The sequence below is a fragment of the Drosophila subobscura genome, chromosome J (genome assembly GCF_008121235.1).
Source record: "Drosophila subobscura isolate 14011-0131.10 chromosome J, UCBerk_Dsub_1.0, whole genome shotgun sequence".
Taxonomy (NCBI): Eukaryota; Metazoa; Arthropoda; class Insecta; order Diptera; family Drosophilidae; genus Drosophila; species Drosophila subobscura.
The window spans coordinates 12,572,519-12,598,729 of record NC_048532.1 but is presented as its reverse complement, the minus strand read 5'-3'; the positions used below and the strand labels follow the sequence as shown (position 1 = coordinate 12,598,729).

Sequence of the window (26,211 nt, the reverse complement as noted above, 5' to 3'; positions counted from 1 at the left end):
GCCGGTGAGTCGGCGGGATTGTGGGCTCCACTTGCGGAAGTGATAAGCACAGGATGTCCAGGCAGTGGCCTGTCAAGGTTTCAAGTCATGCCGAATAAAGGATATTTCGGTGGGTTAAACCTAAAAGTATTAAGAGATAAATCTTAAAAAAGCCCAGAAAGGCTTCATCCAGAAGCAGTATGCAGTAGGCCGTTTTTAGTCAAATTCTTCGATTTTTCTTATTCACAATCAAAGAGTCAAGTTTTAGCTCTCATCAGAGATAATTTCTATTCAAATTTGGCTATGGAAAATAATAATAATAAGCAGCCAAATAAAAATAAAGACGACAATGATGGCAGCAAGAGAGGAAGGAGCGAGCTGGCCAACAATAGAAAGTCGTAAGTCAGTGACAATCGTTAGAAAAATGGCAATCCCATTGCATAGCCTTCACATAGATTAAGAACCAGAGACACCGGGCAACTGGCTGGTCGATCATTGGAGGAGCTTCGCGTAAAATACAACGACAAAATCGATTCGAATATTAATTCACCCTCACCGGGCTCAAGGTCGGGAAATGTGTCGCGCCAGGGCTCGGTGTTTGTGGATCTTGGACAGTTTCTGGACTTTGATGATCTGCTGCCGCTGATTGGAGAGTTTGGGTGGTTCCAGAAGCTGCTCTTCCTCTTCATGATACCCTTCTCCTTCATAGCCGCCTTCGTCTATTTGGGTCAGATATTCATGACGCTGGCGCCGCATAATTATTACTGCTTTGTGCCGGAGTTGGCGCTGATAGACAACGAGACGGAGCGCATGGAGCTCTCCATACCGCGGGAGAAGGATGGCTCATACAGTCACTGTTCGATGTACGACGCCAACTACACGGCCATTCACTTTGCTCTCAATCGCAGCATCTATCTGAATATGTCGTGGCCAACGATACGCTGCCAAAATGGCTATGTCTTCGATCCGGTGGAAATGCCCTTCCGCACGGCCACCATGGAGTTTGGCTGGGTCTGCGACAGGGATTACTTTGCCACCCTCGCCCAGATGCTCTTCTTTTTGGGCTCAATTCTGGGTGGTCTGGGCTACGGGCGTCTTGCCGATCTCTGTGGCCGCATCACGGCGCTGGTTAGCAGCTGTTTCCTCGCTCTGGTCGGCAGTCTCTTCACCTCGTTGGCCTCTAATTTTGTGGCCTTTGCGGCCACACGCCTGCTCGTGGGTGCCTCCTATGATACTTGCTTCACCATGATCTACATTCTGGGTAAGCAGCAGTCGACACAGTGCTCCATTCCAACTCATTCTGTACTCCAAATCCTACAGTTCTCGAGTATGTGGGTCCCAAGTATCGCACATTTGTGGCCAACATGTCGCTGGCCATCTTCTATGCACCTTTTACCATGCTGATGCCCTGGCTGGCGCTGAGCACCTACAACTGGCGCACATTTTCGGCCTTGTGTTCCATACCCATCAGCCTGTCGCTGCTCTCCTTCTGGCTGCTGCCCGAGTCGGCACGCTGGCTGGTGTCTGTCGGCCAGATCGACAATGCCGTGGATCTGTTGAAGCGTGTGGCACGGCGAAACAACAAGACTGTGGCGCCCAGCGTCTTCGATCACTTCAGATTCAGCTGCCAGCAGTTCTACAAGGAGGAGCTGCAGGGGCGACATTTCGGCATTTGCTCGATCTTCAAGAAGCCGCGCATGGCTCGCTACATGGTGCTCATGATCCTCATTTGGATGGCCATCTCGCTGGTCTACGATGGACATGTGCGTGCCGCCAGTGTCCTGGACATGCACAATGTCTTTGTCTTCTTCAGCATTGCCTGCGCCACCGAGCTGCCGGGCAACATTCTCGTCATCCTCACTCTCGATCGCTTCGGACGTCGCTGGTGCGCCTTTGTCTTCACCTGTTTGAGTGGCATCTTCAGCCTCGTGGCTGCTGGCACGAAGAGCTCCAAGCACATGCTGGGCGCTGCTCTGGCCGGCCGCTTCTTTGCCAACATCTGCTACAACATCGTGCTCCAGTGGGCGGCTGAGGTGCTGCCTACGGTGGTGCGTGCTCAGGGCGTGTCCTTCATCCATACGATGGGCTATGTGGCCATGATGATGTCGCCCCCGGTTGTCTACCTCTCCAGCGTGTCCACCTCCCTCATGCTGCTCACTCTGGGCATTCTCGGCCTGCTGGGTGGAATCCTCGCACTCTTTCTGCCCGAGACCCTCTTCCACGATCTGCCGCAGACACTCAGCGACGGCGCTGACTTTGGCCGTGAGCAGCGCATCTGGCATGGACCCTGCTGTGGTCCCGGCTCGAAGCGTGTGAAGCGGCCCCAACGCTTGTGGCATCAGGGCTCCAGTCTTCGGACAATCTCGCGCGATGAATTCCGTTCCACCAAAATGCATCGAGTGGCGAGAACGCGGGTTGCCCCGCGTAAGACACAGATTTCCAGCCAAGACACAGTAGCCGCAGAGAAAATGATTCAAACTTATACCTTTGAGCATGGTAAAAAATAATAGGGAAATCCTGGGGGCAAACTTTGGCATGGTGTTTTCACATATGAGGAATCACCTGAGAGATCTTTGGGCTGTTGCTTGTTTGTTTGCTGTTAAAGTTCAATTAAAAACGAAACTCTGATTCGCTTTCATTCGCTTCTTTCTGGCATGTCCAACCCATCGGTTCCACTTTAATGTCCGTTAACATTTTCGCTCCCAGCCGGACACTCGTTGGAACTCATTCAGTTGAGTTTTGTGGCTCATAGCAGACTGCAGGCAGACCCCCTTTTCGATGTTAACTTGGATTGTGACGGGTGTTTGCCTCTTCTATTTGCTCGTCAACTTGCTGCTGTTGCAGTGGGCAGTTGTGAAGCCTGCGGCTCGGTTCAGCAACGATGAGCATCACTTAAACGCCACACTGGCAAGGATACTGAAGCCCCGCTGGCCCGGCAGCTTGGGGCACTCGCAGGTGCGCGATTTCCTCCTGCAGGAGCTGCAGGCGCTGGGCTTCCACACGGACCGGGATGAGTTTGTCGATGGTGTGGCCTTTACCAATGTGATGGGCATCATCAATCCGGAGGCAACGAATTTTCTGCTGCTCTGCTGTCACTACGATACACCGCACTTGACCGATGTCGAGGGTTTTGTGGGTGCCACCGATGGCGCCGTGCCGTGTGCTATTCTCCTGAACATGGCCAAGACTCTGGGCTCCTACTTCAGGGAGGAACTGCGGAAACGACTGGACATTGGTTTGGCAGTAAGTTTCATGGTTCACTGACACCTCTTTGGGTTATTTATATATTTCTTCTAGTTGGTCTTTTTTGATGGCCATGAGCCAATGCCCAGCGATCCGCAGGATTCCAATGTGCTGCGCGGCTCCAAGCGATTTGTCCAAATGGAGACGCTGCCCCTGGAGAGCATTGTGAGTTGCTTAAAACAAAAGAAACTGGAAACAAGCTAAAAGATCTTCCCCTTAGGAGGTTGCCATTGCCTTGAACTTCATTGGTGCTCCATCCCAGGCGTACATGAGCCACTACGAGAGCACTTACAGCCTGCACAGCCGCCTGGCGGAGATTGAGCTGGATCTGCGGGAATCGGGACAGCTGGCGCAGTGCCATTTGTTGTTCCAAAAGTTAAAGGATCATGAGACTGATCTGCCCGACGATCATGATCCATTCCTCGATGAAGGTAACTTGCGGTCTCTTATTTGTTTATTTAATATAGAACTTTGTGTGTCCAGGTGTGCCAGTGATGCATTTGGCACCCTACAGATACCCAGAAGTGTGGCATACTGCCGCGGATAATACCGAGCACTTGCACTGGCCAACTGTTCTCAATATTAACTCAATATTGCGACAATTTGTGTACGAATACTTGGAGGCGCATGATGATGAGACCACGTACCGTCTGGATACTTAAATCGCATCCAAATTGAACTGATTAATGCAAACAACTTCAACATTTCCATTAAACGTTGAGCGAGGTCATGCATAGCGATCGATCGCTGGGTTCGTGCATCCGCTAAAAGCTCCTCTCCTCTCTATTCTCTTTTCTTCTCTTTGCGCCAACAGAGACGGAAACATAACCGAAAAGCCACTGGCAAAATCATAAAGCGGTAAAGATTGTTTTTCTGGCATCGCGCCAACTCAATGCGACGCCAACCTCCAAAGCTTACAGTTGTCGAAGATGGAGCTCGTTTTCACTTCGCTGCCTTTGATCTGTGGCTTGTTCTGCCTCTGCCTCAGCCTCAGCCTCTGCCAAGCACAAGCCCAGGCCCAAGCGGGCGCGAATGTAAGGGAGCATTGTGACTCATATGGGAAATCACAGTTGGTTGGTATTCACCGATTTCAATTTCAGATTGCCTCGACATGGACCGACGATGAGGCGCACTTCAACCGAACGCTCGACTCGATTTTGGTGCCACGCGTCGTGGGCAGCCGTGGGCATCAACAGGTGCGCGACTACCTGGTGCAGTCACTCAATGGCCTTGGCTTCCAAACGGAAGTCGATGAGTTCAAGCAGCGAGTGCCCGTGCTGGGAGAACTGACGTTCGCCAATGTCGTTGGCACAATCAATCCGCGGGCTCAGAACTTCTTGGCCCTGGCCTGCCACTACGACAGCAAGTACTTCCCCAATGACCCTGGATTTGTGGGCGCCACAGACTCGGCCGTGCCCTGCGCCATCTTGCTGAACACAGCCAAGACGTTGAGCAGTTATCTAACAAAAGAGTTTCGCAACCGTAACGATGTTGGGCTAATGGTAAGTTTTTGAAGCGAGAGAGAGCCGCGCACCTTGACTAATGGTTGGGTTTCCGCCGCAGCTCATCTTCTTCGATGGGGAGGAGGCGTTCAAGGAATGGACTAACGCAGACTCAGTCTACGGATCCAAGCATCTGGCTTCTAAATTGGCTCGCACACCCACCAGATCACAGTCGTCGCCTGCTGGCCAAGCACAGCTGGCACCGCGTAATATCGATCGCATTGAGGTGCTCGTTCTGCTAGACCTCATCGGCGCACGTAATCCCAAGTTCTCCAGCTTCTATGAGAACACTCACGGCCTGCACTCCAGCCTGGTGCAGATTGAGAAGTCCCTGCGCGCTGCTGGTCAGCTGCAGGGCAACAATAAAATGTTTTTAAATGGTCTATCCGGGGGCTTTGTCGATGATGACCATCGTCCGTTTTTGGAGGAGAGTAAGTTTGGCGTCTCCTCTAAGATAATTGCACATTTCTGATCTGATTTGTATTTTCCCGCAGATGTGCCCATCCTCCACTTGGTGGCCACTCCTTTCCCGGACACCTGGCATACGCCGCGAGACAACGCCGCCAATCTCCACTGGCCATCGATAAGGAACTTCAATCGCGTTTTCCGCAACTTTGTGTACGAGTATTTGGTGCGACACACGGCGCCCATCAATTTGCGTTTCTATCGAGCATAGATTAGGGTATGTCTTATGTCTATCCTTTTATTATTCATAAGTGTATGTTGTTTTGTGTTATTAAAAATGTCCTAAGGCCTTTGATTATCCTCTAGCGACGTTTGCGCCCAGCCTGGGCCTTTTTGGCAGGTGCACGCTGGCCGTGGTTGCCCTTGGGCTTCTTGCCCACCGCCTTGCGACTGCCCTTGCCCTTTGGCTTGGCCTTTCTGACAGGTCCACCCTCAGCCTCGCGCCTGTTGAAGTAGTGGTTCAAGTTAGCTACAGTTTGCCATAATCGAAAAGAAACTTACGCCAAGCGATCTTCTTCCTTTTGCATTGATATCGCCTTGTCCACATTCAGCTTGGGCTTCTTGTGCAGCACACTCTTGATGAGATCCAAATTGGCCTCCCTCTCGTTGCTGGTAATGTGGGATGCCTTGCGCTTGCCACCCGGTATCAGTTCCTTTATGCCCAGACCACGTGCCTCCTTCTCCTTGGGCAGCTTGTTCTGGAACTTGCCCACGGAGGCCGTCGAAGACTTGGCCACGGTAACCGCCGTCAGCAGCTGACTGGAAGAGGCTGCTTCAGGACCCAGATAACCACTGCGCGGCATATCGACCTTCCTGGCCCGCACAATGTTCTTCATTCGCTGGATTTCGTTCTTGGCCACCTTCTCGTTGCGCAAATCGATCTTCTTCTGGAACATGTCTGTGTTGGGATCCGCATTCTGAGGCACCTCCAGTACCCAGTCCTTGCTCTTCTCAGCCTCGACATGCTTGAAGCCATATGTGGGCACCCATTTCTGTGAATTGTCGAAGATTAGCGTCATTTCTGATGCCTGATGAGGTCATTGCTCTGGTAACTTACATCGAGCGTTTCATCGTAGGTCTTCTTGTCGCGCTTCTTCTTGGTGATGCCCTTCTCCTTGGCAAACTTCTCCCATTTGGTGAGTGGACGCGGGCCAGGTACTTTACGAAGACGCGGCAGGACTGTGGTTGGCTCCGGCAGCTTGGCTACAATGCTCTCGTCCACACGCTCCGTGGGCAACTCCCAAATGGCATTGAGCAGCAGCTGGGTGTTTTCTCGGGTGAGGGCAGTCAAGTACTCCTCTCTGTTGTCCCTGTGATTGGTGAAAATTGCATGTTGTACCGGTGATTTGTGAATTCCTAGGAAGCACATTCTCTTACCTGAGTTCCCGGTCATCAAAGTCGTTGGGATCTGTAATCAATAGTGTTCCAACATCCAGGCGACATTCCAAATGCTTCTCTACTGTAATAGGCTTGTATTTTTCCAATTCCTTTTGGTGTTTGGCTAAAACTTCTTTGACAACATCCATTTTGAAGAGAAATAAACAGCAATTCTTTTTATACACGTGCTGTTTATAGGGATGTGAAAATTGATATATCAATATATCGATAGCAGGTTTTGTGAACATATTTATACGATATTAGGATGCGATAAGTGGCGTTCATGGTCGCATTCGACTGCAATTCAGTGCTGTAAAACGAAAGTTATCGTGCGCCCACACAGTTCCATGAATTATAATTTCTTTTTACGAAACCAAAACTTCTGCTGCCAACGAGTCTCCGCTTCCTCTATTGTCTGCGGCAGCGCAACGTTTGTAGTCTCTGGCAAAAATAAGACCAAAACAGCTCCAATCACCGCCAGCCCGGCTAGTATCTTCATGGGCAGCGATGAGGAGTAGTCACCGGAGTACACCACGAATGGCGAAAGTACAGCTGCAGCGGCTCCCAAAATGTGTATGAGGGAGAGTCCTTGGCCCCGCACCACAGTCGGAAGTATCTCTGCCGCCCACTGCTCCCCCACATTGTTTGCAATCGTGACGCAGAGTCTACCAAATATTGCGGCTATGGCGATGTCCCATTCTTTGGTCAAAAGACTGGCCAACAGGTTGCAAATCGAGCAGAGCAGTAAAACCGTAAAGAGCATGATCTTGCGACCCGTGCGATCCATGAGGACCAGCGGAATTAGTCCACCCGGCAGCTCGGCCAGGTTTGCCAGTGAGAAGGAAATGAATATATCCGTCCCCACATTGGTGATGATCCTCACATGAGCATCGTAGACCAGCGCTATGATCATCCAATTGAGGCTCAGTATCAGCACAATGCGGCCCATTCGGCAGCTCTTGAAAATGTCCAGAAGGGTGTACTTTTTAGCCAATTGCTCCTCATGGTAGGCCACTTCGCTGCACTGCTGGAAGGCGACCAGCACATCCTCGGGTACGGTTTTTCCATTAATCTTGGCAATTTTTCTGATTATTTTTAACCCCTTCTCAACTTTTCCCACCGACAGGAGCCACCTGAGGAAGAGATGCTTAAGTAATGCATGGAAATGGAGAGTAAAAACCTACCTTGGGGATTCGGGTATTATCAGGCACATTAAGATCAATATAATTATGGGCACTGAGGTGAGCACTGCGAATGTCCTCCAACCGTTGCAGGCATAGGCTATCCAGGGGAGTACGCATGCACCCACCGTGTAGAAAGTGGCCAGCGAGAGGTTGGCAGTCAGCGTACGATACTGTGGGCCCACAGTCTCCATCGCTAGGATGAAATGTCAGAATGAACTACATAAACCATTGAAAGTAAACCCACTTAGTATATAGATGGAGGTGAAGCAGGTATCGTAGGACCAACCCTGCAGCACACTGGCCGCCGCAAAGGTGTAAAAGTTCGTGCAGGCAGCACTCAGAAGGCCGCCCGCTAGGCCACATGCATTGGCCAGAAACAGCGCGGGAATACGACCCCAATGATCGGCAACGTATCCGAGTGAGAGACAGCCAAATATGGATCCCACAAAGCCGGCAGCGATCGCGTAGCTGACATAGTGATCCTTTTGGCAGACCCAATTGTACTGCGTGGAAATGGTTTCATATGGCACCTGACCCCTGTCGTACATCCACCCATCCCGGCACTTTGTCGTTGCCCAACTTTCATTTGCAGATGTAGCATTGGAATGCAGCTTAAAGTCGACATCGTACATGGAACACCGCTTGTACACACCGTCCTTATCCTTTGGGATTCCCAGTTCCTTTTGCTTCGCTTTCGGGAAATCCTCCAGCTCTTGTATGCGGCACCAATGATCTTGGGGCACAAGCAACATAAATATTTGAGCCAAGTAAATGAGAGCAAACATAAAGGCAAATGGCATCATGTACAGGAGAAGGCGTTTCTGATAGGCGCCCAATTCTCCGATGTATGGTAAAAACTCATTAAAGTCCATGCATTTCTCCGACATTTTGAAAACGATTTGCTCGAGGCGCCAACTTGATAATTTTGATTGTTTGGCAAAAGCATCCCTGATGCACATGTGTGTCGATGTAGCCGCAGCGACTGATATGTAGCCATGTACAAACTAGACTTTTCTAAAGAATCCCATCAAAAAGAGTCCTCGCAATTAGCCAATCTTGTTTAGAATTGATTCATTAGTCGGGCAAAATTATAGTTTCGAGATTGAAAGTCTTAGATTGGCAGCAATATTAAACAGAATATCAAAATCGTGGAATATGAGCTGGTTTTTGGTATATAACTGTAAGTTTCCGATTGTACAGCGCTGATCGTCTCAGTTATCGAAAAATTGGCGGTCGCGGTCGACATGGACGCGGAATTAATTCCTCTTCGAAAAAGAATAACAAATAACTTTAAGCTATGCGGCTTTCTGATACGTTCGGAGAACAGCACCTATCTGGCCGAGCAACTGCTGCCCTTCGATGCAGATGAGCGGGACAAATGGTTGACTGTGATCACCGAAAATCCTGCAGGGGCAGAAGCTGGCGACGCCGCATGTTGAGCGGGCGGCGCTTGAAAAGGCCATAAATGAGCTGAATCGTGTGGGATTGGATGAGGGCGAGACGGTATTCGCTCTGATTGATGCATTTACAGTGCCCCGGTATCGCTACAACACACGCATCAAGAAATTTGAGCCTGACACGACGCCGCGTCAGCTGTTGAGCGCCCCGCGCATGAAGTCCGACTATATGCAGCAGCGCTATGCCATGCTGCTGCAAAAGACACTGCGCCACGATTTGTTTGCTCCGGCGGTCATCCAGGACGGCGTCGGAGCAGACGCGCAGGCTAAAAAATTCAAACTGCAGTTTGCAGAGAATTTGTTGGCCACCAACACAATGCGGGAGGCTGTCGTATTGGGACTGCTTACCCAGCTGAAGGAGGGCAAATTCTATGTGGAAGATCCCACTGGCTCCATCGAACTGGACTTGAGTGGAGCTCGCTTTCACGCTGGATTCTTCTGCGAAGGCTGCTTTGTGCTGGCCGAGGGCCACTATTCCAATGGCGTACTGAAAGGTGTGCCAATAGGTCGCATTCAAACAGTTCACTAACCGTTTGTTTTTTCCAGTTGATGGCCTGGGATTTCCACCTGCTGAGCCCGCTACCAGCAGCCGCGCCTTCTTCGGCACAGCCAACACTTGGGGCGGCGAGTCCAGCAAGCTTCTGAAGTACTCCCCGCGTTTGCAAGAACTCGAGCGCACCAATACAGAAACCACAATCGTATTTCTGTCTGATGTGCGTCTGGATTTGCCTGTGGTCACTGAGAAGCTGCGCCAGCTCTTTGTCGGCTACGATTCCTGCCCGCCCCAGGCCATTGTCCTCATGGGACCATTCACGGCCAGCACCCGCAACCATCACGAAATGCGTCAGCATTTGACTGCATTGGGCAAGCTGGCAGCCGGCTGTGAGCAGCTGAAAAAGCAAACGGATTTGATTCTCGTTCCCTCCGCCGAGGATCCAACAGCTCCAAATATTCTGCCGCGAGCTCCGATACCAGAATGCCTGGCAGCGGGCCTGCTCAAGGCCTGGCCACGCACCCAGCTGGCAACGAATCCCTGCCGGCTTCAGTATTGTACGCAACAGATCGTTGTCTGCCGGCTGGATCTGATGGCAAAGTTTTGCCGCAACACGCTGCACTTTCCCGAGGATACGTCCCAGATTGAGCAGCAATTTGCGAGAACCATTGTGTGTCAGGGACACCTGGTGCCCATACATCCCATTGCCATGCCCGTGCATTGGGACTATGATCCTGCGCTGTGGCTCTATCCGCTGCCGGACCTCATAGTCATGGGTGATTCGTGTCAGAGTTTCAGTAGCAGCCAGCATGGCTGCACTGTGCTCAATACCGGCTCCTTCGTCAAGTCCAAGTTTGCCTTCAAAGTTTATATACCAGCAACGCGAACGATAGAGGACTCGGAGATACCGGACGATGTGGAGTAGAGACGTATGTAAGTTGAGTTTCTGTTTTAAATATATACCCCGTATACCTGTACTACCTTTGGGTATCTTTTTTTGTTTTTTTTTTAAAGATCTCTGGTGGCGGTGCCTACTTTTGGAACAATTATTTATATATTATAATCCTCACATGTTGCTTGGCCGGCCCGCTCCTCTCGCTGTTTGTAAACACCCATGCGTGTTCCCTTGTTGATAAGGCGGCAAAGCTGGGGCATCATCATTACCAGCGTCGTCGCCGTTGTCGTCGTCAGTCAGTCATCATATGCGCACAGCATGTGTTCCACAATCGTCTCCTGACTGGGCTGACGCGCCTCGCAATCTGCTTTTTACTACTTGGCCTCGTTGAGCAGGGATGTGGGGGGTTGGGTTGTCTATTATTTTTCATGACTTAAAGCCGATTTGGAAAAATATTGTTACTCTGTTGCGGAGGTTTTTCGTGGTGTGAGCCATTTAGGGTCGTACAAATTCAATTTCCCAGACATTCACATCCTTCTCTGTGGATCTGCTGCTGGTCCTCCTCCTCGTTCTCGTTCTCGGCCAGCTGAAACGGCAATTTTGATAATGCGTTTGACCTGAGGACATCGATTGGCCCCCTCGCATTTGGGTGTCACATGACCAGTTGCCGAATCGTTTTTTAAGACATCATTAGCTGGCGCTGCTGTCACAGATGGGGAGGCGTATGCCTGGGAGGGTTTTTTGCTGCCCGTCCCACATCCCATTGATGTATGATTTATGGCAATAACTTCTGGGAGAGTTGTGTGCTCGCATGGCCGGCAGGTTCTTTGGGATCAATTTCCTAAAATGTGTCCGCCATGAGTGTCAATCTAATTTAATGGGCGTGGTCTGCTTAGAGTGCTAAAAATATATCTAAATTGTCTGTTTTGGCGACACGGAATCATGCTCCATCCTTGGCCATTTATTTTTCAGTCTTTGTGCCACCCCTCCATCGAAGCGAGTTCCACAAATGTTTTTTTTTTGTTGCCCTGTGACAACAATCTTGCTTCTGCTTCATTTAACTCGTACACTCGCAACTTTTGAAATTTAAATATTGTTTTGCGGTCTCCGTCTGCAGTTTGGGCCGTGGTTTGCAGTGGAGCAATAACATAAAATCCATTTTATCTGTGCTGGTCATCAGTTTTTATGGCAGGACACCATTGACACCATTTAATTTGAAGCTTGAAGTCAAGTCGGTCGCCCCCAGTGACTCGATTAAAGCATTCGCTGATACGGAACTCTCAAATCTGTCTTCACGGCTCGGCTGCGTATTTCTGAGCTCATCAATCAATCACTCAGCCAGTTCAGTCAGAAGGTTAGACTTTGGTCCAGATGGGCCTTCGAGTGGGCCCAGGTCCAATCAAGGATCAAAGCAACTGGCCACCGTATACATTCCACCTTTGGGTGTCCTTTCTGGCACACATGCAATCACAAATCCCACACACAGGAGGAGCATTCATGTGCATGTCCTGTGGTTATTCGACAATTGTTAACCCATCCTCTCTGGTTTTGTTAGCATATCCTTCGTTGATTTTTCAACGCTGCCAAGTGGCCATATGCCAGACGTCCCCGCTGGAAATCTATCCAGTAATCCCAGCCTTTGGTGGTGTGACTTTCTTTGAGGTATACGACTTTTCAGTGGGGTGGTTTTAATCGTCGCGGAGTAAGAGTATAGCCTTCTGGAGCGATTATGTATGCTTTAGCTTGAGGTTTTTGTTGGAAGAATATGAATTTATGGGAATTTTTGCTAAGATTTATGCGATAGAACAATAGGAAAATACTAAACCAAGACCGAGTTCAGATTTATTTATGCAGAGAAATAAGAATAAAATCCCATTTTAAGGGTATTCTTTCTATATCATAGTAGGTATCTGCTCTCCCCTGGATCATTTTCAGCGCATATGGTCAAAGGTTTGGTCGGGCACTTTGAAACCACAACATCAACTGGAAAATCAAAAGCTCGCCTTTGTTTGAGGGGCGATGCGAAGTCTTTTGTTGTGCAGCCATTGATACTTCTTCCAAAGGGTTTATTAACTTTTTATGAACTGCACAATGAGCTGCAACCCGCACAGCAAGCTGATGGTCGTATTTCCCTATCAAAATTTGATGGGGTTATCATCCCACATTGTTGACATACTAAAACAGTGAATGTGAGAGCGAGTTGGGACACTGTAAAATCGCTTCATAAACTCCACTTGGCAGTGGCAGTGGCAGTGTGGCAACAATGTATCAACTTAAGCCCCGTACGTGCCGTCGGACGTGTGCCAACATTTACGCCTCAATTATCAGCCGCAGAGCAAACACTCTGGGGGTCAGCTCATCACTTGCCATCATCACACCAGTATAAGTAGAGTCGATAATTTGCTGGCCATAAGCTGCTCCCACACATGTCGGTCGTTCGACCACCCAGCCAGCCAGTCAGCCAGCCAGTGGCCAGGGCAGAGTCATCCCGATTGAATCACAAGTCAAGCCAAACCAATCCAATCCTCTCCACACGAGCCGCCCCGACACGTGCCGCCCATTAATTTACGCGTTGGCTTTATCTGCGATTTGCTTGCGCATTCTCAGCCAGTCCCAGTCTGAGTCCTGTGACTCCTGCTAAGGTCCTGCCACGTGCCAAAGTTGGCAAATCAAATGTTTTTATTATTTAAAGCGACAAACGCGACGCCGTTTTATTGTCTTCCTTGAGCCGATAACAACTGAGCCGCGACACTGCGCGACAACACGCCAGGACAAATTACAGCCTCAGCCTCAGCCACATCCTGACCGCCATTGTCCTCGAAATGGCTAACGAATTGCACCTTGGGGACCATCACGCGGCAACGGTGCGTCTTTTGTGTGTCGTCTTAATGGAAGCAACTGGCATGTGATAAATTTTAATTGATTTCATTTACGTCTGCGGCTTCCTTTGTCCGTGGCTCTGCAGATAAGAAGAGCGCCGCGCCCGACTAAGAGCCGCTCATTAGCCCAGGATAATGCATCCAGATAAGTCCTGAAATGTTTGACATAATTGAATTTTGTGTTTTTTAAGCTGGTTCTTCTAATGATCCTAATGAGATTTGGACTATTACTAAATATTTAATTATTGCTGGGGAGGAATGCGCTCTAGACACTGTTGTTCCTCATTGTAATAGATTTCACATTTATTAGTAACATTTTGGCACATTTTCCCCATCTTAAATACCAAGAAAATAATCTAATAACTATTTTTGGTTACATCTTTGCAAGTTGATTGCTTTTGAATATTAAAACTCTGCATAAATCACCTGAATGGGCATGACACTACCCACAGCACACGCCAGCCAACCGGCAGAACTCTGCTCCTGGGCTGTCCATTGGGCCGAAAGACAAAAGCTCCTCCAGCCTTGTCAGCACAATGGCGCACCACAGGCGACATAAGCCGATTTCAGGGATATCTCTCTACCAGGCCTCAGACTACAGACTACAGACTCCAGTCTCCCCCAATTCCCATTCCCACCCAAAAAATGGTTCGAAAATTATCATCAACGCACAAGTGGCTTGTACTTGTCACAGGGAAAGAGATAGAGTCGCTTGCCACATCCTACAACCCATCCCTGCGCCGCCTCTGGACATGGCAGAAATATTTTCATTGTGTTTTCAGCAGATTTTCCAGAACGAGTTCGGGGTGTGGGGTGAGGGGTTGGGTTTGGGAAATTGGTTTCGTTTCGGCGGCAGAAGCTGCAATATGAAATGCGATTACCTGCGTTTGCCTATTTGTAGCTTGTCCTGCAAAACGGGGTCCGGTCCTGTGCGGATCTCTGGTCTGCTCTGAATGCTAATCGACTTTTGATTGTGTGTGCGTTCAGTCGGAGCAGGGAGCACGGGCCATGGGGCAGGGGCAGGGGCACACAAAAAGGTTCAAATGGTCGGGCCATAAATAGGAATTTATGTGAGATTGTTTTTGTTGTGTTGAACTGAGATTTATAGATGAGGGTGAAACCAGAGTGTTGATTGAATTTGACTATGGGAATCAGGGGGTTGGATGCGCCGGGTGCCGGGGCACGGGCACAGGTGACATATTCCTGTCGACCGAATGACAAGTGTTAACGCCTGTTTTTTTTTGTTTGTTGCTACAAATATTATTTTGCACTCTGCCGCCCGTTGCCCCGTCTATTATAATTGCTAAAAAACTTAAGCTGCGTAAAATCCAAAGTTTCAATTTAACGCTCTCATGAGTTCTTGTTGGGATTTATGGACAAGGACAGCTTCCTGGACAAGTGCAGCTTGAACCCCGTAGCCGTACTGGCTGCAGTGCCATCTTATCTAGACTTTTGATTGGAACGGCCATCCGCCATCCGCTCGCACCGCTCCCATTTGACACTAAGCAGATGCGGCATTGTGGCATGTGCGGCTGGGAATCTGCCAGGATGTGTGTGTGTGTGTGTCTGCTCTTTCGAAATTCGACTTCGAGCGCGGCACTCTCTGAGCTGAGCATGCGCCGTGCGGCCTGGGAGGCGTATCCACGTTGAGCGCCAATGGCAAATGCCAAAATGGAGTCGCCACAATGTAGTTGAAGCGAGACAGGAAATTGATTCGAAGGGGGGCAGCAGCATGGACAGCGTGGAGCATGGGTGGCCTGCACATGATTGCACATATGTGCCGCCTGCGATTGCTGCCCAAGATTGTGTGCCCCAAAAGAGACAGAGCGAGAGAGAGGACACCAAAGAGTAGGAAAGAGAACGAGAACGGATGCAGAGAGGGAGAGACGGCTGCCAAAAAAATGGCGACGTCCCGACGCTATCGCTTGCAGGCAACATACGTGTGTACTCGCAACAACATGTGTGATGTGTGCCCCGCCGTATGGACGCCCCTTTCCCCTACTCTCCTCTCTCACTGGTGGATCTGGGAGCTGGGACTTGGAGCTGGCCTGGAGGCTCACCCATATGTAAGTTTCTACATACAATGCGGCGTAAATAAGCAGACTGCCGCGCACAAAGAGTGTGCTCCTCCTTGGTCTCCCCGTCTCCTGTCTAAGTATTTTCTGTTTTATTATAATAGATCTGGGTGGGATCGGGTGCTTGGGTTTTGGGTTTTGGGTTTGGCACATGCCGGAAGTGACGCTTAAGCTGAACGATTGTTGCTCAATCCCGGCAATGGCTCATCATCCTGATGGGTCTTCGACTGCCCATCAATAGTTGCCTGCGGGCGAGACTGAACCGCTTCCCCCTCCGCCTTTTAGTCAGACTTTGACTTTGATTTTGACTCTTAGCTTGATTTATGTTTTGTTGTCCAGATGATTGATGGATTTCCTTCTCAAGTTGACACTCATTTGTTTGGCCATAAGTGAGGTTCACTCCCCGCCCTGCCACTTGTTTGCCAGTCAGATTACAAATTTTTGTACACTTTTTGTGGTTGGTTGTTACAAAAAATAATCTGTTTGAAAGTTTACTTAATAAATGCGGGGATATTTTAAATTTGTTGTAACATTTTCAGAGTAAATTCCTTTCGCTCTTTAATTAATTTGGTTTAACTCCTAAAAAACTTGTGAACTAATTCGTAACTTTCCATGCAATACCTAAAAAATATGGTTTAACTTTAACATATTTAAGCAGCCGAGTAAATATTTTATTTTTCTCAATATTTATTTAACAAACAACTTTTTTTTACTTCCAACTTTCAAGAGTTTCCTTTAGCCAGCAACGTTTCTCTTTCGACTTCTTGTTGAACTCTTTCTTTGGCACGTTTTGGTAATTATTCAACCTGATTACCAGACCAGGACTCATAAAACTTTATGTTCAAGTTTTATCTGTTTTTTGGGGTTTTCTTTCTGCCAAGATTTAAACAAATTTTGCGTGACTTCTTCGGGGAGTTAGTGGCGTTTATCAATTAGGGGAATACGAGGTGTACGTGTGGCCACACTGCCATGGCAGCCAGAAAGTCCTCGCCCACTGGAGCATAAATGATTTCAACAATATTTCACTTAAAAGATTCAAATCGCGCGCAAAGAGAGTGAGGAGCGAGGAGGGAGCGAGACAACAATGAGTGTAAGGCATAACAAGTAAAAGAGAAAATATAAATACGCATACGACAAGGGAGGGGAGATGGAGACTGGGATGGGGATGGGGCACGCACGCGACAGAAGGAAACGGATACGCTCGAAGGGGTTGCAAACAGATTCAAAATTTCCAACCACATATGACAATGCTCCACAGAGGCGCCCCAACAACGCTGTTCCCCCCTCCCTGCTCCGTGCATGGAGTTGCTCCTCGCGTGGAGGGAAATGGCCAGCAAAAAATTCAAATTTACTTGAAAAGAGGGAACCCAACTAACAGTCGGGATTTTTTCCGCTCCTAGCGGAAGGATGTCCCGCTACCCGCGAACATAGCCATAGGGAGAGGAGAGTTAGAGAGCAAGGGGGGGGATATTGTCGTCCTTATGCCAAGGGTCGTCAAGCGCGAACATTTGCATAATCAAATAATAAAAATTTGCATAATTTTATTTTTTACGATACGCATTCCACACTCTTTCCCTCTCCCTCACTCTGTGGAACTGAAGGAAACAGAAAACTTTTCAGTTTCAATTTGTGTTTTGTCTGGGCCGCGACATTATACATTATAGCCAACGTTATCGGCCAACCTTCTCTCCCTTACCCACTCTTTCTTTATCTGCGCGAAATTCCAGTTCCATAAACACAAAATGGTGTCAATATTTATTGGCGAACCTGTTTCTTATCTCTGCCCGCGTCAAGCCATTCAAATTTGCAACTTTTAACTATTAAAAAACAAACTTTTTCTCTTTCGCATCTCCTTTGGCTGTATCTGCAAATGTTTTCATCGTACATTTTCGTTGGCAGCACATTAATAGTTGGCCAATTGTGTGGGGAGACCCTCAGAGTGGGGGAGTGAGTGTAGCTGATGAATGAATCGATTTGATTAGTATTGAAAAGTTTTGAGAATCGCTGAAATCGTTTAAAATAATGCGGCTGTTTGAAAAGAAAGTTTTAAAAAAAGAATGTTGTTTGATTGATTACTGAAAAAATAAGTAAAACTCTCTAATTCTTTGCCTTATTTCTGCACTGTTTTTAATCTTTAAAGTGGTACATTTCATAGTGCCCGAAGTTCCTCAAGTTGTGATACTTAACACAGAGTTTTGCTCTTATTATTCCATCGACTTCTGCATTTATTTATTTATGAATTTTTCCATGCAAAGATTCCACAGCTTACACCCTCTGCTCACTAAACCACAACTCAAAATCCCAAAACCAAATATCATATGTACACATATCCCAACATTTATGGTTTATGGTGTTGTTTTTTTGTGCCAGTCAACAGTTTTTTTACCGCACACCTTTTTTTCGTAGCAAAGTCGCTGGCAAAATATTTAGCATGTCAAATGACATATTTGTGGGGTTTCTTTTTATTTTTTCTGCGCACAGACTGTGCCAAGGATGTAACTGTCTTATGAGGTTTCCCCCTGCTCCTTACTCCATGTCGCTCTACCACCTGGCATATGTGTGAACGTCGCTGTATTGCTGCCATTTTTGCCGTTTTGTGCTTCATTTATCACTTGGCGGCAGGGATTTCCATATACTCAGCATATTCGCCATGATATATGGCCTGGTGGAGTGCTTAACCCGGCCAGAGTTCAGACCTGAACGTTTATCCCCGGGGTAGTGTGTCACTTGTTCGATGACAAGCCACCACCCAGGCTCCAGTGCCAGTGCCATCTCCAGCTTCAGTTCTAGTTCCCTGTCCGCTGTCACTGTCCCCTGCTCTCCTCACACATGGTGTAATTTAGATAAGTGGCCATTCTTCATTTTAATGCTCATAATTTCATAATGTGTACACCCATATGCAGGCCCCCCTCCTCCTCCGACTGCCCCATGGAATGGAATATTCCAAATTAAAATCATACATTAGGAGAAAACAGCCATTGGGGGGCTCCAGGGATGGGAAGGAGCGAACAACATGGTCAGCGTCGTGCGTTTGCTTGTGCCATTTATTTTATTTGGCGAGAATTTTTGTTTTTTTTCGCCAGTCCAGCGGCACCTTTCACGGCATATGAATGGGAAGCTGCTCCACCGCACATCCACACATGAATATGGAATATTCGCGATTCCTGTATTGTTTTCCACGTTCCACGTTGTTTTGGGTCTGATTTACGAGCCATAAAAGATAACTTAATTAAATGGTTTTTGGCTTTCGCTGAATATTTATGGCGCTAGGGTTTTCCAATGGAAAAAATCTATTGAATAAAGGAAAGTTGAACAGAGAATAGAGCGGGATCCGATCAGGTCTTCTTCTAGGGTGTAAATAGTGATAGAAATGGTGAAGAATTGTTGTATAAAGGAAAAGCTCTTCCTAAACCCCGAGAGATCATTCCATAGCACTTGCCCAAGGGTGGTGGCTTATCCACCCTTCAATCCCTGACAGCCAACATATACAATTCTTTATTGAAACAGACAAGTGCATTTCAAACTTATTGCTTACTTCCCTTCCACTCACTTTATCCTGGCGGCGTTTCAAATGTACTTCATGCTTCAATAAACCCCCAGAAACATAAAGAAATGGAGAAACGAATAAACGACGAGATTGGAACAACACTTAAAGTCAGCTTAAACGGGAGACCGCAGCAACATTTGCACATAAATCAATTAGCACCCACGCAAAACACGCCACTTCTGGGCACGGGATCTGCTGTTGTTGCCTTGCGGCTTTTGGAAAATTAACTACCTGCTAAGTTAATTGAGCAAACAACGCGGCAGCAGCACCAGCAGCAGCAGGACAGGCACGAGGAGCTGCCATAAAAGTTGTGCATCGGTCCAACTAAAAAGTCAGTCCCGTCGCTGGCTTACAACTACGATATTAATTATGCGACCCAAAGTTATGACAGCAGAAAACAGCCGCAGAGTTTTTGGGCCCGAGAACTGCGAAACTAAAAACTGCCAACTGCCAGCGAGCGAGCGAGCGAACGACTGCTGGAAAAGGGAAGCGCACATCATAAATTACGGCCAGGACGGGGCCATGGATGTGCAAGGATGTTGCCTCTGCTTCTGGTGCTGCTTCTGGTTATGCTCCTGGTCCCTGTAGAAGTGTCTGTCTGTCTGTCTCTCTGTGTGTTTGGCTTTGGTAAGCCGCCGCCTGTCTTTTGGGCATGGCAAACAGCTTCCATGCATCCAAAAATATTCGGAAAAATTCAATGGAGCCGACCTGCTTCTCCTGCTTCTACTCCTCCAACTCTGGCACAAAGGTATCCTGGCACGGTACAAAATGGCTACCGCATCGCACAAAAAGTGTCATGGCGCATGAAAAACTTCCTGGACTGGTGGCCGGGCCTCCCAGACTCTCGTCCTCGTCCTCATCCTGGACTTGGACCTGACAGAGAGCCAACGGCAAACGCAACCGCAAAACAATGGCAGGCCGTGCCATGAGTGAGGCTCCTCCGCAGTTTTCGGCAAACGAAAGTCGCATTGTCAGGCTCAATGTTTCCGGTCGGCTCATGGATGTCCTCGGATCCAGTTCTCCAGCTTCAGTCTCTGTTTCGGCCACATTCTGCTCATCCTCATGCTCAGCTGGTGTCTCCTCCTTCCACTGTGATTGTGTGGCCTGAAACAAAGCGCATCCGTTTGGCGAAAATTGAAATGACAAAGTTCAAAGTTTAAGCGGCTTGGCTGTCAGTTTTTCTGGGGCTCTTATAGTGACTCGCACTCTCTCTGGAGTCTCTGCCGAGGGACTTACGGCCTCCTGCCCCACCAAAGCTAATCGTACAACCCAACGACGCGTCGATTGCAGTGGCAGTTGAAATTAAAAACGCCTGGGAGCCAGTGGAAATTAAATTGCCTGCAGTTAAAAAACACTTTGGCCGGGCACCCCGCCACAAGCACCCAACCAACAGCAGCCAACAACGAACAACAACAATGTCATAAAAGTCAGCTCCTGACACGCCCCCCATGGGCTGCTCCCCACTCAAGTATTTGCATACTTTTAAGCGCAGATGAGCAGGAATCACTCATACGCACGGGGCTCCATTACGGGGCTGAGCATCGAAGGGTGGAGATGGGAGGCGGAGCCAAGGCCCTGGGCCCGGGTCTGCTCCAGCTGTCTGCTTTTTACTATACTCTTGTTAAAGGGTGCCTTAATTTTGTATAGAAGCTGCGCACTTTGGAAGTAGATCTACAGATCTGTAGAAGAAGAGTCTTTGGATACATAGTCTTGTTGCTCATCAACAGTCTTTCTTTTTCTATGAAAATTTTAAGATAACTTTACTTCAGGTATCTCATTTATTCTGCCCCAGAAATGATCCATTCTTAAGTGTATTTAATGCTTCGACTTGCACAGCTTTCGTTTACTGCCCGTCTGGTTGTTGCCTGTGCTATTATAACGGTATTTGCATTGTGTTTTAAACGTATTTGAACACGATGTCGAGCTGGTTACCCCATCCGGTAATACGCTCGCTTTCTCTCTCTTTGCATTGGATGCTGATGAGGTTTGAGTGGGGAGGCCCAGGACCAGGCCCAGGCCCACCGCTTACCAAATGAGCAGGCAATTTATTTACGGTCAAATTGCGAGGTTAGGCAAAAGGAGGAAAGGCAAACAAAGCGGCGCAGGTCGCTGCTCGATGGGAGCACTGCTCCGGCTGCTGCGGCTGCTGCTCCTGCTCCTGCTCCATTCGGTGGGCGTAGAAATGTGATAAATATGAAATGTGATTATGGCTGCTATTATGTAGCACCCAGCATGATGATGAGGCTTATTATGTGGAGTTGCCTTTGCCAGAGTTGCGGTTGCCCTGGGCGTCGTTTTGAGTGAGTGGCTGCTGTCTTTCCGTCTGGCTGCTGACTGCCACTTGCCTCTACTTTCAGAGGTTTGTAGTACTTTTCCCAGCCGCCTCTTGTAAATGAGGAAATGTGATTTTGACGATGTGTTTGCTTTACGGCAAACTGAGTTCCATGTGAGCGCCGGGCTATACGCCGTGGCCTGTGGCAGGCGGAGTGTACGGCGGAAGTTGTAATTGTTTTTAAAGGAAGTTGGATTTGCTCATTGGGGAAATGCATAAAATAAATCAACGGCAGTTGAGTTTAAGTGCAAAATATGGAAGTGAGAAAAGAAATAAAATTAAAAAAAGGAATTCTCTCATGTTTTTTCCCTTAGAAAAAGTTCGTTTTAGGAAGTTCTTTGGGAACTCCTTGGGCAGTACTTTCCAATAATAAAGTAACATTTTAAAGATTATCTCTAAATTTGATTTAAGGACTCCCCCAAGCAGACATTTCACCTCCAAACCTTTCCACCTTTGTGGTTTCCCCCAATTTCCGCAGATTCTATTCCCCAGATATGCTGTGCTTCCTCCTGGGAAACAAGAAATAGAAAAAAAAAATGTCTTTATCAAGTGGCAAGCAGCGAACACAAAGCCATAAAATGCTAATCCCATCATGGGAACAATGAGCAGAGCGGATCGGAGCAGAACGTTTGCCGTTTAGCGATGCCATCAATTGATACATCAGTTGATAAGGCAGGAAGACGTCCTGGGAGAATCGTGTGGCTGTGTGGCTCTGTGGCACGGGGCTAACAGGATTTGGCCACGCTAAATCAACGTGATTCGCTGTGGCTCATTTGAGTGCCGCGGCGAGGCACAGAGCCAGAGCTAGAGCCAGAGACGCTGCCGCCGCCACCACCCAAGGAATTCGTTGCGCTTTGTAGGAATTTGCCATGCTACACATATTCCTGGCTCATGGGAACTGTGGCAAGGCCCAACGAGGGTCGTCTCCCCTCCCCTGCCGCATGAGTGTGGAAATATTGAAATTCGAAATACATTTTTGCCAAAAACTGCACGAGCACTTGATGATGGGTTACTGGAAGTCAGCGTCCGGCTCGTTGTTTCACTTTGCATTAAACACGGTGAACAGTGGGCCCGCTGTCAATATTTGGTGGTAAAAACGAGTAATTTAATGTGCCTGTAAATATCCAAAAACAGTTTAAGTGAAGCTTAAGCCTTATTATATTTTATTTAAATGATAGAGTCACATTGTGCACATTTAAGACTTAGAATATGAAAATTCTCCCATGAAAATATATTAATTGGTCCAGCAGTTTTGAATTTTGCATGCTGAAATGCCTGAAAGCACCACTGTGCGGCGTCTGATCAGGACAACCCCGGATAGTGCTTTACAAGGCCTCCTCCATCTTGTTCCCATTTCGGTTCCCAGACCAATCTCTTCTCAGTCAGCTCATTAGCGTCGGCGTCGTAGTTTTTGTGGCCGCATCTAATTGCTGCATGCGGCCAACGCATCCCAATCCGAATCCCAGCGAACCCGCGACTTCAGCTTCACTGCGCTAACAAGTCGAACATATTCTCTACTCCACTCACATATGGCGTATGCTTTCGGCCCTGCATGTGCCAGCCACTGACTTTGGATGGTTTTTCTAAGCCTGGGAACCTATGTTTTTGGTCTGCTCTACAAAACGGAATAATGGGTCGGACTAGGAAGATACTTTTAGGGTAAAATTAATCATATTTTGGAATCTAGTGAGTTCTCTATCTCGCCGCCTATAAATATTGATAGCTCTAAGCAATACCTGATTTTATGGCTAAAAGTACAAATCGCTGTAATCCAACATGAATCTAGTTGGAAATATTTAATTAAACATCACGAGACAACTTGGTTTTGTGTAAATTAAATCTTATCAGACCAAGAAAGTCAAATTAGAAGTAGATTTTACAATATAATTTATTAATAATCCTTTACTAGATAAAATAAAGTCTTTAATCGTTGGCATATAATGATTTAATTAATAATTTCAGCTGGACTAACTTCATTCGCATTCGATGTCCAAGGAGTAATATTTTCTACGGAATTCGGTAAGGTAAGTCAAAACAATTCCATTAAGTTTGCATAACAATTAGATTTTTATTGAAACATTCAGCCACACATTGAATGCTAAGATTAGCAGATCTGCAACTTATTTCTAATATTTTACAATGAGTTGAGCCAGAGAACTTTTCGGTTCCCGCAAAGACTGAGCATTAATAGACATAGAGGGAGGGGTTATTTAAGATACAAATTGCACTACATTTAAGGCTAAAGAAAACAGAAAGTCCAGGGGGAAAAACTAAAATTAATATCACAATAGAGAATGGGCATTACGGGCACAAAAACGATGACTTGTTGGGTGGATTGGGGGCAGGGTTCTTAAAAGTATCCGAAGAAATGCTTCGATCATTTGGGCACACCGCCCATCCGTCGTCCGGGCGGTGTGCCTCCAACCACATTGATAATCTCGTTGTCGCTGGACTCCTCCAGCTGCGGCTGATGGTCACTGGCCTTGTCCTGGTGGGCCGTCATGTGCCTGGTGAGATGATGCCGCTCGCGGAAAGTCTCCTGGCAGACGGGGCACCTCAGCTTCTCCTCGCGCTTGCGGCGATTGGGATCGCAGGCCACCTCGCTCTTGTGGTGGGAACGCATGTGGTAGACCAGATCGCTGGTCATCCTGAAACTAATGTTGCACTTGGCGCACACGTTCTGGGCGGTCAGGGTGAAGGTGGAGGCCAGTGTGGGTGGGATCAGCGTGGAGAGAATGGCAGCTGCTGCCGGATTCTGCAGGGGCTGGGACACAGCGAATGGATGCGGTGGCGGTCCGAATCCTGGATAGGCGGCGTGCAGAAACTCCGCTGGCGGACCTGACGGTGGCGACGAGGGCGTCCCCGGTCCTCCTCCTCCACCATTTGGATGGCATCCCGGTCCCGGCGGACGCGTGTAGAGAAGGTGCTGCTTCAGTCGATGCTGTGCCTGTAGCGCCTGCATGGGATTCACCGCCTGGAAGGCCCGTTGAACTGGTACTCTGGCCGAAAGTTGTGGTACACAATGGGATTGGGTGGCATGGCATTGGCGACATGCGGCGGACCCACACTTCCCACACTGCCACCGCTGTTGGTGCGCGGCGGTGGCGTCACCAGCGGCGGACTCATCGAGTGGCAGCTCAGTTGATCCGGGCTCAATGGAGGGGCGCCCACATCCACGGGCGACTCCAGGCGCGATGTGGTCGAAGGCGACGAGGATGTGGACAACGACGAGGAGGCCACCTTGGTAAAGGCGCTGCGCATTGGCGGCGGTGGCGAGGCAGTGGCCGTGGCCTCTGGAGAATCCACCAGCGGGATGACCAGTGTGGGATCATCGTACACCCGCGGCGAGCGGATGCTCAGCTGGGGATAACGTTGACGAGCCTCCAGCAGGCTGATGTACTCCATGGCCGCCGGCGATGGTGGCTGCGACGAAGCTCCACGCGGTGACAAATCTGTGGGATAGTGGTTCATCTGCTGCTGCTGCTGCTGCTGGAGCTGCAGCTGTTGGTGGTGTTGGTGGTGCTGCTGCAGTGCCTCCTGGAGACGGGCCTGTTTCTCGGCCTGCTTCTGCTTGATGCGTTCGTCGGGCATCATCAGAAAGGCCACGTCAAAGGCGCGCTTGAGTGTGGTCTTGCCACCAGGTGGCGATGTGGGTGTCTCATTGTTGTTGTTGTTTAGATTGGATGTCTGCTGGAGCTGGTGTTGGTGATGTTGCTGCTGTTGCTGCTGTGTATGGTTTTGCTGCAGGTGCTGTTGTTGGTTCTGCTGCTGGTTGTGGTGCGGCGAGGATGTGGAAATCCTCAGCTCCGTGTGCTGTGGCGGCGTGGAGCGACGCGAGCCAGGATTCGCATGCGACGGCAGGCTATCCATGAGCAAATTCATCTTCAGTTGGCTTTAAACTCGTTACGATTCTCGTTTCTCACTGGGTCTGGACTTCGTTCCGTTCCGTTCTGTTCGATTCGAATTTCCAGCTTCGACTGCTGCCCGCCCGCAATCTGTTCCTCCTTTAAGTACCCGCCACTTGCCACTTGCGACTTGCAACTTGCCACCACCCGAGTCAGTCCAGTTGATATTCTCGTATTCTCATATTGTCCCATTCAAATTGGGAGAACTCTCCGCACACTCGCGGCATTCGGCCCATCTGTCTGGATTCTGCACGGAGTCTGTTCAGATTCTGCCTCTGCCGGAGAGCACGCGGACACCCTTATGCCACGGCCTCTCTTTCTCTGTCTCTCTCTCATCCTGCCTCTCTTTCGTCGCGATGCATCCCTCTCTGTCGCACTCTCAACTTCCCACTGCCCACGGTTCCCATCTGCTCTGGCCGTAGACAAACATATTCTGTGGTTTTATTGTGCGAGCCACCACAAGGCGCGCCGCCTCCTGGTTGGCTGGCGTCCGCAGCAGGGCAGGCTCATTCGAAAAAGTTTCTCATTTTAGCCACATGGTATATGGAGCATAGAACAGTGGTGCAAAAGACTCCTGTTCGTATTCAATGGCTTAAATACCAAATGCGGTGTTTATTGGGAACAAAAAACTATACTGTGTATGGTAAAATATTGGTAGAATTTCCTTTATAGATGAGCAGCTTTCGGTTCTTTGTGTCAGTTTCTGCCTATTTTTAATTAAAATTGGTATTCTGAATTGAATTTGAATAGCTCCTATCGTAAACGCATCATCGGTATCTATTCGATAATACCCTCAATGCAAATATCGATATTTGTTATGTGTCAAGTGAATGCAGCCCTAGAACAGCTGGCCTGACCTGGTCAGTCTCTCTTCCTGC

General features: G+C 48.5%; 7 protein-coding genes across 7 annotated transcripts; 4 read left to right on the top strand and 3 right to left on the bottom strand.

Moving 5' to 3' along the window:
- Positions 1-260: 260 nt before the first annotated feature.
- On the top strand, positions 261-2,550 carry LOC117895487 (beta-alanine transporter). The gene is made up of 3 exons (XM_034803177.1): positions 261-377; positions 435-1,240; positions 1,300-2,550. The coding sequence occupies exons 1-3, from the start codon at positions 283-285 to the stop codon at positions 2,484-2,486; spliced, it is 2,088 nt and encodes a 695-aa protein (XP_034659068.1). The 5' UTR covers positions 261-282; the 3' UTR covers positions 2,487-2,550.
- A 192-nt stretch (positions 2,551-2,742) lies between these two features.
- LOC117895508 (glutaminyl-peptide cyclotransferase-like protein) lies at positions 2,743-3,964 on the top strand. The gene is made up of 4 exons (XM_034803207.1): positions 2,743-3,222; positions 3,277-3,387; positions 3,443-3,653; positions 3,706-3,964. The coding sequence occupies exons 1-4, from the start codon at positions 2,758-2,760 to the stop codon at positions 3,882-3,884; spliced, it is 966 nt and encodes a 321-aa protein (XP_034659098.1). The 5' UTR covers positions 2,743-2,757; the 3' UTR covers positions 3,885-3,964.
- Positions 3,965-4,085: 121 nt separating this feature from the next.
- On the top strand, positions 4,086-5,494 carry LOC117895507 (glutaminyl-peptide cyclotransferase). Its single transcript, XM_034803206.1, has 4 exons — positions 4,086-4,256; positions 4,323-4,724; positions 4,786-5,155; positions 5,219-5,494. The coding sequence occupies exons 1-4, from the start codon at positions 4,152-4,154 to the stop codon at positions 5,398-5,400; spliced, it is 1,059 nt and encodes a 352-aa protein (XP_034659097.1). The 5' UTR covers positions 4,086-4,151; the 3' UTR covers positions 5,401-5,494.
- On the bottom strand, positions 5,402-6,776 carry LOC117895506 (ribosome biogenesis regulatory protein homolog). The gene is made up of 4 exons (XM_034803205.1): positions 6,567-6,776; positions 6,247-6,499; positions 5,691-6,181; positions 5,402-5,633 (listed from the first exon to the last, which is right to left on the bottom strand). Exons 1-4 carry the CDS (start codon positions 6,713-6,715, stop codon positions 5,492-5,494), a joined length of 1,035 nt encoding a protein of 344 aa, XP_034659096.1. The 5' UTR covers positions 6,716-6,776; the 3' UTR covers positions 5,402-5,491.
- LOC117895493 (carcinine transporter) lies at positions 6,654-8,712 on the bottom strand. Its single transcript, XM_034803189.1, has 3 exons — positions 7,995-8,712; positions 7,751-7,943; positions 6,654-7,699 (listed from the first exon to the last, which is right to left on the bottom strand). Exons 1-3 carry the CDS (start codon positions 8,707-8,709, stop codon positions 6,919-6,921), a joined length of 1,689 nt encoding a protein of 562 aa, XP_034659080.1. The 5' UTR covers positions 8,710-8,712; the 3' UTR covers positions 6,654-6,918.
- Positions 8,713-8,900: 188 nt separating this feature from the next.
- LOC117895496 (DNA polymerase epsilon subunit 2) lies at positions 8,901-10,677 on the top strand. The gene is given in 3 exon segments (XM_034803191.1): positions 8,901-9,153; positions 9,155-9,701; positions 9,754-10,677. Coding segments are annotated over 3 exon segments (1,578 nt in total). The 5' UTR covers positions 8,901-8,994; the 3' UTR covers positions 10,626-10,677.
- Positions 10,678-23,497: 12,820 nt separating this feature from the next.
- LOC117895499 (hormone receptor 4) lies at positions 23,498-25,889 on the bottom strand. The gene is given in 2 exon segments (XM_034803195.1): positions 23,498-24,410; positions 24,413-25,889. Coding segments are annotated over 2 exon segments (1,503 nt in total). The 5' UTR covers positions 25,311-25,889; the 3' UTR covers positions 23,498-23,805.
- Positions 25,890-26,211: the final 322 nt, after the last annotated feature.